Source organism: Falco punctatus (genome assembly GCF_963210335.1).
Source record: "Falco punctatus genome assembly, chromosome: 11".
NCBI lineage: Eukaryota > Metazoa > Chordata > Aves > Falconiformes > Falconidae > Falco > Falco punctatus.
This window is the reverse complement of record NC_137591.1, coordinates 19,384,578-19,396,305: the sequence shown is the minus strand read 5'-3', so window position 1 is coordinate 19,396,305 and position 11,728 is coordinate 19,384,578. Positions and strand designations below refer to the sequence as shown.

The following is an 11,728-nucleotide window of genomic DNA, read 5'->3' as shown; positions in this document are numbered from 1 at the left end:
TTTACTCTTTGGCTAAAACCCCCTCAAAAAGTAGCAGACAAAGTAAAACCATCTAATACTGGCAAGAGACTTTTTTGACCTTTTTTTAAAAAAAAGAAACGAACAAGTAAAATAAACTTACCAATTTAAAACTCAGTACATTTTATAAAAACAAAAGAGGTAATGTTGTAATAAAATCAGTAATGTTACTTCAAATGGCAACAAACTGTTTGTTGACCCTGTGCAATAATACACTTTGTTCATACTACATTTATCAATATGACTGTTTCTACAGATATGTAGGAATCCTGTGCGACTCCTGTCAGCTTAGTTTATAACTAGGACACAAAATTTACAGAGTGCCACAATAACTTTCCAATTGTTATTACTAGTAGAGTTAATTCCAGAATGTTCAGATTCTGCATTATTTTTTAACAGTTAATTCACATGGGAAATAATGGAATATATTACCTACAGCATATGAACATCAATGACTCCACCTATTGCCAGAACATGCTGCACTGTTTGACACTTTTCCTTAGTACATAGGAAGCAACAGCACCCAATAAGCCTGAGAAGAAATGCTGCTGTGTAAATACTGGCAACTATTCCTGAAAAAAGAATTATGGGATGTAATCTCAGAAGCTGCCTGATCCCATAATTTGTATTGCATAGGTCACAATCACACAATATATATACACGCACAAGTATGTGTGTGCATATATACATATGTATATACACACACGCACACACGCACACACACAAAGAATATATTAAGACAACAATGAAGTCTGGTCACAGAGCAATTTACAGGCTCAATATATTTTTTTTTTTTTACACTTTGTTTGAAAGAAAACTTTAGTATTTTACAGTCTTCAGTAGGCATTATATACACTGCACTTATGAAATCTAGAAAGTATTGAAATAGAAATACATTTCTGCAAACATTTGGGTAAGAAAACAAACCAAAATTTTTCAAAGATTTGTGCTATCTACATAGTATTTTCTCTAAATCACAATAACTGTATCCATGGAATGTTCTCTAGAAAATGTCTTTTTTTTTTTTTTAAACACCATGCACATTTTTAAGTAATTGTAACCCAAAATATCCCAACCTAAAACAATCTAACAACGTTCAGATTAAAAAATTTAAGTTTCAGATCAGATTTTAAAAAGATAAGTCTTTATCATAAGAGCTGTAATGATAACAGTTACATGTTAAGGCTAAACTGGTTTTGTTTTGTTTTTAGAAACACATTTAAAGACACATTTCTCTTGTGGCTCTGCATTATGAACTGTACTTACAGATGACAGTGCAGTGAACATAATGTTCAGTCCTACAGTCAGGATGCAGTTGCTCCTTCCCACTCCACAAGATACTGCACCTTTCCATCAAGTGTCACCCGACGAGCCAAAACACGGTATTTTTCCCCACAAGCTATTCTACCTGCTGCACCAAAATAACTAGTAATTGAGTTCTTCAGATGATTGAGCTGTAACTCCTGATCTGCTAAGTTGTTAAGTATCTCTGTATTGAGTTCATCATACTGGTAATCTTCCTTGCTCTCATCATCTTTTACAATTTCTGAATTTTGAGTCTGGAGAGCTTTTCGCGGAAAGCGACCTCTTCTTCTCAAATGTGGTATTGCAGCAGGCCAAGTTCTTCCTGTACGAGTCCTTTTTCTCGAATCAGATAAACTATTAAGAAAACCAAACAGAACAGCTTTAACTCCAAGGAACTTATTCAAAACATATGCTTTATTATCAGTTATTTCCATGCAACTGTAACTTCTTTGTTTTATTTATCACTGATAAAAACATCTGTTGCCTAACAGAGGCAACTATAAATACAGCACTTGCAAAATAAAGATTTACATAATGAAAATTATGCTAATATCAGATGATGTCAGAAAGATTAGCTAAATGATATAACATGCCTAGATGTCTTAAGAGTCCTATTTTGATACAGCTTAATCCCATTATTAAGCAAATTAAAAAAAACAAACCAGTCTTCACAGAAGTCTGCATCAAATGTGTTAAATTTACAAATTAAAAATACACCTTTATGACACAGGTAGGCCTCAATTACAGTAGTTATAGTATAAAAGTTTGACATTTTGTATTAGTTAAGACTGTAAATAAAAAAAAAGAATGTATGCACAATTTTTTCTCCAAGTTGCATTTATCTCAATGTTAATCTGAAATATGAAAGAAAATATTGCAAAATTATTCTACATCACAACTTTCTATAGTACACATGACTTTCTAAAGATTTATTACATGTGGCCAGAAAAATAAGTATATCCAAAATGCACACAGATTTATGTCTGGTAATGAAAAAAGAAACTTCTGACAGTAAGAATAAACTAGTATTATCCAATTTTGTGTCCAAGATACAAATCCTTATGTAAAAACCTGCATCTAATTTGCACATACTAAAACATGTTTGATGACTCCTACATTAAATGGTACATGAATTTCGATGCTCCAGGCTCCTATGTAACACAACAAGTAAAACAGCACATCTTTTTAACATAAAAAAATGGAATAAAGGGCAGAAACAAAACAGTGACTGCAGTCCTTCAGTAACATTTTCAGAAGTCTTGGAAGTTAAACGAGTTTTTGAGGACTGACTATTTGTAGCAGTAATGCACACAAAAATGACTCATGAAAGCAGCTGACAGCATGAACCAGGAAGAGGAGACAAAACTAGTAGATTGAGGATCACGTACCTCAATAAAAGAGAAATTTATGTTCGCTGAACTTGAGGGAAAAGTTCAAGTAACAATGTTTGTAGAAAAGTCAATTATAGTTAATCATTTATTTATGAAGACTGTGCCAAAAAGTTTTCATGCTCCACTGACTGTAGAAAATCACAGCATACTTGGTATTCTTTAACACGAATACACAAACCTACAAAACCAGAAGCTGCTAAAACTAATTCAGGGTACACATCAGCTCTTTTGTTGCCTTTATTAAGAAACTAAGCTCAGGAAGCGTTTATGCAGTTTAGTTCTTTTCAGTAAATATAACTTAACTACATATTTTACATCAACAAAGAACAGTAATTAGCGAGCACAAAACCCCTTCACAGTGTGTTGTAAGCAGCACCAATAAAGACTAGTTTTCTTTTGTCCTGTTCCTTTACATTTCCCCATGCAATTTACAGCTCTACTCTGAGTCTCAGTTGCTCATTACTTCAAATTCCAGTGAATTACCCCAACCTCTATGTCATATTCCTTTGCAGTAGCCTCAATACTTCTCTATCCTCCCACCAGTTCCACAATAACCTTACCTGCACTTCACATCTACTACGGCTGCCTCATGACTTAAGTTAACCTCCTAATTTAACTTCCACTTTTGTTTTGCAAAAGCATCAACAAAACCAAAACCAAACAACCAAAAAAAAAACCCACACAACAAAAATATCTACCCAAGCAACAAAACAAGACTGGCAATGACTAGGCCATAGATGATTAAAAAATTGTCTGCCTTTCTCTAAGTGTTGAGTTGCTGGTTTGAGTCTCTCATCCAAGTGCCTATCTTCATGAATCTAACATTGTAGACTGTAATTTCATTGGAACTGCCTAGATTAGATTTCACAGAAGTAGCCAAAATGTTCAGAACTGACTGAAAGTAAAACAAAACCTCAGGTTTTAAGAAACCAGACCTCAAACATTACACATCATGCTTAGGCAAGACTTCTCTTGTAGGATCCCTGCAAGTTCTGTTTATTAAGGGTGAAGTATTGCTGAATCATTTCTTCTCCCCCCTTTCAGGATATTTTATTAAAATGAATATATTGCAAATATTAAACTTTATAGCAGATAAAGTAATAGAATAATTACCTATAATGTCTGGAAATGCTAGATGAGGTAGTTTCTTTCATACTGGCAGCACCTGTGGATTCCACATCTGAGGTATTGGATGAATGTGCAGTTCCATCAGATTTCCTGATATGCAAGATAACAGGGTTGCCATGTAATGAAAATAATCTTATATTGAAAGCTGAGCTGATATTTCAAAAGCAAACGGATAAATTACATAGTATTACAATATTTTAGGGGGTGGTAGTGTTATTCGTGGTTTTGGTTGGGGTTTATTTATTTATTTTTTTAAAAAAATTATTTACCCAACAGCGCAGGGTAATTCCAAGGCTGGGTTCTCTATCACTGGAACTGGTTCATTATCCTAAGGAAAAAAAGAAAAACAGTAGTACTTCAAATTCAGTTTTAATTGCTATATCAATTTTGTTTGAGGGTGAATGGGGGAATATCATGATTCAGATTAACTGAGTATGTTTTTCTTCAAAAACGATAATCCAGTAGAGGGAAAAAGAAAATATATCCAAAACCTTACCAGAGGAGACGACTCTGGAGTTCTGTGAATCATTTTTCTTGTATAGGGACCCGGTGGACGACCTACTGATTTTTTTTTCCCCTTTCTTTCTATACCATTACTTATCTCCCTAGAAGAAAATTTATATTTTGTTCTGTATTATTGAAGGTACTTTTCATATTTTCCTTTGGCAATGAATACACGATTAGATTTCTACTCCTAAAACACTGCATTAAATTAGGTTAGGTTACTCAGTTAAGTCAAAATGGTCGGGTACAAAGCTACACATTTTTGCCTCTACAGTAACATTAACAGATACAAGATCTTTCTAGCAACATTACTGATTCTGTAATACTGAAGAGGAATAAAAAGTGTTAAATGTTGTTTATTCATATGATGGCACACTTACTAATACAAGTCACAAGTTCACATCAGATTTCCTATTTAGAATTCTAGTTGGATTACTGTATCAGAGCTACAGAAAGACAGATTTTGTTTCCCAAATGGCAGCAAAGTTGAGATATTTTCTATTGTTCTTACTGCTAAATTTCATCTTGGGTGTGTCTGGGGTTTTTTTTGAAGGATCCTAATAGAAAACTAATTAAATTTGTTCAAAGAGCTTGTTCTCACAAATAGTCACCTTTACACTTAAAGAAATACATTCTATAATGAAAAGGCCTTTTCAATGTACCCAAAAGTAGCCCAAATTTACCATAACATTGCCAGAATGACTGGGTTATTTTACCTCACATCAGGGATTGGTTTAGATGATTTTCTGCCTTTAATCTTGAACTCATGAGAAGTTCCTTCTGGTTCCTTCTCGGCTTTTAAAGCAGCATTTGGTGGCACAGGAGGAACACGAATTCTCAAGCCAAACAAATGCTTCTTTTTCTTAATTTCTTTTCCAGACATAAACCTAGATAATTTTAAATTAATTGTTAAAATTCTGACCACAGGTAAAGCAACTTTTAAATTAACAGTGTACATGCAAAACAAAGCTATGTAAATTAGAATATTCATTCTAATGCTATTTTATTCCCCTCTTTCCCTTAACACAATCCTCACTCTCAAATACAGAAGGTGAAGTGGAAAGAGCATGGAAGTTAAAACAAATTTTTTCTCATGATTTAGGTTCCACTCAAATAGTTATGCAATGCTATTGTTTAAAATTGAAACAGTATTTAAAATTCAAGTGTTATCTGCAGCCAAAGTGATTATCAGATAAACTGAGCAAAGGAGATTGAAGACTGTAATCTATATGACATCAAACAGGCAAACAACATTTAAAGCAAAAAGTACCAACAACTTACATGGTCTTGTAATCATTTAATGCCTCCAGTACATGCTCATATCTTTCAGATTTTGGTGTATCTGCCAGCTGTGAAGTATTAAGAAATCATTTAACCTGTCAAATTCTTTAGTAACAGAAATATTCTAGTTACTTTGAGTCACTGTAACTACAAATTTATATGTGAAGTACATTAATGAAGTATTAGCTGTGGAAATTGCCTAACCCCAAAGGATATTAATCATTATTGCATATATTCTGTAATTTGCATCCACAGAATTCATGCCAGGATCAAGCCCTCAAATCAAAGAATTCGAATTTCACTTGTAAGAAGTTAAAGAAAAATCTCACAAAGAATTCTAATATACTTAAAGAACTTAATACTAGCTTTCCCTCTCAAGACTGTTTAAAAGAATTTTTCTGTGACATTATTTACTCCCAAACTGATGGCAAGCAGAATATAAATATATTGACACAACAACTTAGTTATTGTATTGGTGATCGTTTTAACCAAAATCCTGCCACAGGACCTAATTCCCATGTTTGCCAACAGTACTGCTAATGATACCAAAACAAAAATATGCAAGAAGCCCAGAAAAGTGCTTGGGGGTGGGGGGTGGGGAATTAATTTCCATGCCCTTTTTACTGAGACCCAGTGTAACCTCCCTTCTTGCACCAAAGCCTGAAGCAGTTAGTCCCTATCAAGCTACCAAAATATGGATTCTTCTCTCTGAAAAACTGCATACTTATGAATTAGAGACAAAACAGAACACATATGGTGATGGACAATAAAGAAGCGGACACAACATTTATGTAACATAATTTAAAATAAAATTGATTTGTTTTATACTGATGCAACTATTTTTGAATTCCAGTGAAGCTACCATATTTCCAATTGCCATGCTAAAATGTTTTACTTATATATCTACTGCAGAGCCAATTGGATATCTTTAATTATAGAGGTGATGAACAGTTTATAATTTTCACTATTACTATGAGTACTACAGAGCAGATGGTACAACATTTGCAGCTCAAAAAAAACTTCGAATACTTCCTAAATAATACAGTTCTGACCAAACAGGATAGACAGATATGCTTGAAGGATTACATGTGCTAACAGACGAATAAATGAGTAAATACACTCATAAAAATCAATCTTTTCACACAATTTTGGGCAAGATTCAGTCAGCCTAACTACCAAAGTTAATGGAGATATTAAACCCATTTTAGCCAAAGTGACAGCTGTTTTTACACATCTTAACCATACATATTCAGTACAATGTTTTGCTATCAAGAGGCCTTGCAGCCACAGAACTATAGAAAACTGCCATATATTTATAGCATTCTAAGTAATAACATGCTTTAAATTACTGGCTTAGTAGGTCTGGTAATTCCACTGTTTACTCCTATCTTACCTAAGGTTAAAAAAACCACTTTTCCTCTTATTCAATTACAAGCAGCTACAGAAAGAAACCGAAGCATCATGGCAGTCTAAGAATATTACAAAACCCCTAAAACCATTATATTGTAGATGTTAATTTTGCCTGTGACGAGGTTGCATTTAATAAAGAAGCCAGATTAACCAAAGTAGTAAATCACATTTGCCTCAAACTTTAAGACACATTTTTTCTCAACTTAGTGAGAAATATTTAGAATCTTTTCAGAATAAATTCTTGAAGATTTCCTCAACACAGCTTTTCTGGATTTCTTCAAAATCTAGTGCTTCAAAAACGTAGTCTTCAGACTTATAATAATATTTCTGCACCTTGAAGGAAACTAAGTACCAAAGAGGTGAGTTTCCTTATTTTGGATCTCCCCCCTCCTTCCTCCCCCTTAGTTATGTGTTTTTCCACAGATTGAGCATGGATGGCTAGAAAGCAGAATGGGGCAAGAGCAGCACAAAATGAGAACTGTAGCCTTCCAAATTCTTCAAAATAGCGTGTTCCAGGTCAATGGTAGCTAGATAGCTCTACTTCCCTCATCCTCATCACAGCTGCTCTGGATGGCCATTTTGACATGCAATTATGTTAAATCAAAAAAAATTATATTGTATGAAATAAACATTATTTCCCTCAATACTACAAGAAACAAAAGTCAAAATTAAAGCAGTGATTTATTTTTTAAAGTGCACATCAAGAGAGCCAGAATATTTCATTCTATTGAAAAGATGGTGTGAGAATTACACTGCAGATTTTAATTAAAACTTGAGACTTGATGTGACAGAATTATTGACTTGATATGACTTAGCTAAGAGATACCATATATCCCTAAGTAAACCAGACATTTTTCTTAACACTGGTGGTTTTTTTAGTAATGCTTGAGTGTTTGCTTGTCTTTCTAAGACACTATTGACACTCTTAGACTAAACATGTATTTTAAACTATTTCGCATTATTTATGGAAAGCAGTTAGTCATTTAAACCAACCAAGAACAGACATTTGATTCTCAAATTGTCGCTGCTAGCAGGAATGCATTACAGGTGTATGAATACATTGAAAAGACATATACAAGTTGGATGTACTCATGACAAAAGTATTTCAAACCAGTTATATTAAGTAACCTGTATTAAAACACTCAAAACTCTAAACAATTTTCATGCATAGTCTACCTTTTTTTTCCATGCATACTCTACTAGCACTATGCCAATTTGAACTTAAATATAAATTCTGCATCCACCTTTACATGTAGAAACAAGTATCTACACTGCTCCTCTTAGTTAAATGTGAAGTCAATCTGCTTGGGGAAATGGGTTTCCTTTAATGCCAAGATAACTGCCCAGTAAATCAAATAGCAGGGAAAATAACTAGTACAGCAGTAAATTGAAAAGAAGATGTTTTGACAAGTAGCAGAATCAGACTGGAACAGTATTAAAATAATCTTTAGACCTGGACATGAACTCATCACCCCCACGTTTGGAAGAGGGAAGAAAGCAGCAGCATGTGTCCCATAATTTGTTATGTGTTACAGCTTAGAGACTGTGAAAACATTTTCATATATAATACACTCTGTTCTACAGTTCTAAATTTAGATTTTCTGGTCTGTGCACATGAAAATACCAAAGTAGTATGACACAATTATAAAATTTAAGGAAGATATATGTTAACAACAGAATAAACAGCTGAGTATAAATAAAGTTGCCATGCAAGTAATAAAACAAAAGTTACATTGTTCACTTGAGAAATCTCACAGCTCAGAAAAACACACACCACTTAAGAACCATTCTACTTCTTCCAAGGAAATTAAAGGTGATCTACTCGTTATTTAAGATTACCAGGTTTTAAGATAATAAAGGACTTAAAATCCAGAATAAAACAGTTGATAGGCTGTTAACTTGCAGGATATACATATGCAGTGTGAGTAAAAACAAGAGCATTCCAATTCCTTACCTCACCAGGATGCAATCTATCCCAGTTTTCATTAATGTAGGCCATGAGTTCAAGCTCTGAATCAAAGTATTTCTTCTTATGAATAACACTTAGGTTGTAAAGGCATAGATGTGCTATATCTACCCTAGAGTTCAAAAATATAGGGGGGGGTGTGGAGATTAAAAAGTCTTTTTTTCTTCCAGTTGCTTTTCTTTGAAATAATTTAGAAGATATTAGCACAATACAGTTAGAGGAACACAAAGCACAATTTAAATCCCTCAATCCAGGAAACAACATTATCAAAGCCTCCTGTGATTCCTTCTGCTTTGATTCTTATTTTCATTTCTGCCTTATCTCATTGTCAAGATGTTCTTTTAAACTCCAAAATTATTCTAAACTATGGAATATTTAAGTAACTCCAAATTCATACTTCAATGTATCAATTCTGAATTCATGCAAGTATTTTGGTGAATTAACATTTAATTTCCACATATAACCACGTATAGGTTAACACATATATCCACTAAGTTGGATACAATTTCTGATGTGGGTTAGTTCAAAGATTTCAAACTACAACTAATCATTAAGTCTCATCAAGGGAAATACTATAAAATCTGTCAAGATGTGTACTCTGGTACTCACAATATTTGTCTTACCCAATGGCAGGACTCTATACAGGCAAAAAAGGTTCAGGTATCTCAATCTTCACATATACAACAAGTGGGTAGTTACTTGCTACTTTACTGAAAAATCCCAGAATAAATCTCAAAGACATGCTACTGCAATGTATCTCTATATTTAAGGATCATTTCTGAAGGAAAAGCTGTCCCTGTTTGTAGAAGCTGTAAGAACTCAGGAAACAACTCAAGACAGCAAGTGCATTTCTTTTTTTTTCTAGGAGAATCAATATACCAAAAAGAAAAGCAGAGCATGTATTCAACTCACCATCTTTTTTTTTTTTAAATTCATACTTACCATCTCAAGGGTAAACGTTTGAGGTATTCTGGTCCAGAACTGCAAACTGAGCAAATGAACGTATAAAACCTAAAAATATATACATATGTATATGTACATGTGTCTAGGTGCTGGGTGTCTGTACACACACACTGTCTTAATGTTTTTAACACCCTAGTTACAAAAAAAAAAAAAGGAAGTTAAGCAGGCTAGAAAGCAGCCACATGATACTTGAGAGTCCATTCATCCTCCACCTTCCTTTATCAACTTCCACAATCTGAGCTGGTACCTATTGGGCCAGATACAAGTTACTTCCTCAGCTGTACCCTGGTACCGCTGTTTCATGCTTCCTGAGAAAGTCCCTCAACCTGTAACTCTATCACTTAAGATGCTCTTTCATGTTCCCACTCCATTCTCTCAAATGCACCACTGTAAGCATGGATTTAAAGGATCCATGCATTCCTGGGTTCTAACTCATTTCCTTCATAAAAGCATCCCAGCACAACCAACAGCTAAAAGAAAGTATAATAGGTAACAAATTACATACTCCTTGGTTCCCTTCTCCAGATTTCTCTCTCATCTGCTGCAAGTTACTCTTAAAATAAAAGCACAGAGCAGTGCTCTTTTCCACTTCCTTTTGCCTACTCATCACACATGAACAGAGGCATACAAAGCTACCCCCAGTCTAACCATCCTTTCAGTTTTCTCCAGTTCCCTATGCTGTTATTAGTACAGGGAACTGCTACTGCGCACACACCGACAGCCTGCTTTGAAGTACGGTGCCTGTTGCGTGCGAACTTGAAAGCTTTTATCTAACTTACAGGCCAACTAAAGTGGTCTGCTTTAAAGCTTCTAATCTCCCAGTAGCCAGCACCTGTAGTATAACAGACTTCCACACTAAGTGAAGTCAGTAACAGTTTGAATTCAATTATCCACTGGTTACCTCTGCACCACCCACCACCCCACCCTTCTTCATTAAACAGAGATGAAGAACTGCATTTCTGTGGCACCTGAACACATACTGTATTTCATGTAATCTTCCATGCAAACTCACCCCGGTTTTGGAAAATACTGTTAAATTATGGATGCCTTAATAAAAACTTATATGAGAGATTTCCTCAACATTTTAAATAAAGACAACCATAAAGTACAGCTTAAATCTTCTTACCTGTCACCAAAAAGCATTGGCTTTTGGAGGCACTGCACGCAAGCCTCATGAAACCACTGCTTACATTTGCAGCACTGCAACATCTTTAGATACCAGCTTCACCAACAGAAAGAAAAACAAGATGTGTTAAAAAAATGACTGAAAATGGTTTTCATTACATTTAAATTAAATAGCAAGGGATCTTCTGACCCAAAACTATTTACCCAGTTTATTAAACAGTTATCTGTGGGGATTTTCAGTAACACTTAGTTCCATAATAAATCATTACCAAAAGAAGAGTGACTAAGAATAATAGAAGATATGTCTAGTAAAAGGATTAAGTTATTAAATAAAGAAAATAAAAATCTAATTTCCCCTACAACATCCTTTTCATTCTTGACTATAATAAATCAGTAACTCCATCTAAGCTGTTTCTCACCTATCAGATTAGCTCCCTTGTTATTTTCTGAAGCAGGACACAGCCACAAAGTCAAACATTTCTTCTGAGGATTCAGCTACTTGAATCCTCAAAATAAACCTCATAGTTTACTTTTTTCTTTTCCTTTTTAAACTTCTCCATTGAGAAAAGGAACCATTCAAAATTGAAAGCGATATTTGTCTAAGACTGCAAAATTCTCTAACCAGAGCTCTGTCCTG

At 34.3% G+C, this 11,728-nt stretch overlaps 1 protein-coding gene across 3 annotated transcripts in view; it reads right to left on the bottom strand.

Annotated features, from left to right (window-relative positions):
* Positions 1-769: 769 nt before the first annotated feature.
* The window catches only part of MTF2 (metal response element binding transcription factor 2), a 29,036-nt gene continuing 18,077 nt past the window's right edge, over positions 770-11,728 (bottom strand). For all 3 annotated transcript variants that reach the window (XM_080407101.1, XM_080407102.1, XM_080407103.1), the window contains 9 exons: positions 11,093-11,188; positions 9,946-10,014; positions 8,992-9,115; positions 5,628-5,695; positions 5,063-5,233; positions 4,339-4,447; positions 4,112-4,170; positions 3,828-3,932; positions 770-1,677 (listed from right to left, as the gene is read on the bottom strand). In XM_080407101.1, coding sequence (XP_080263227.1) covers positions 1,323-1,677; positions 3,828-3,932; positions 4,112-4,170; positions 4,339-4,447; positions 5,063-5,233; positions 5,628-5,695; positions 8,992-9,115; positions 9,946-10,014; positions 11,093-11,188 — 1,156 coding nt within the window. In that variant the 3' untranslated portion in view covers positions 770-1,322. The remainder of the gene's footprint in view (positions 1,678-3,827; positions 3,933-4,111; positions 4,171-4,338; positions 4,448-5,062; positions 5,234-5,627; positions 5,696-8,991; positions 9,116-9,945; positions 10,015-11,092; positions 11,189-11,728) is intronic.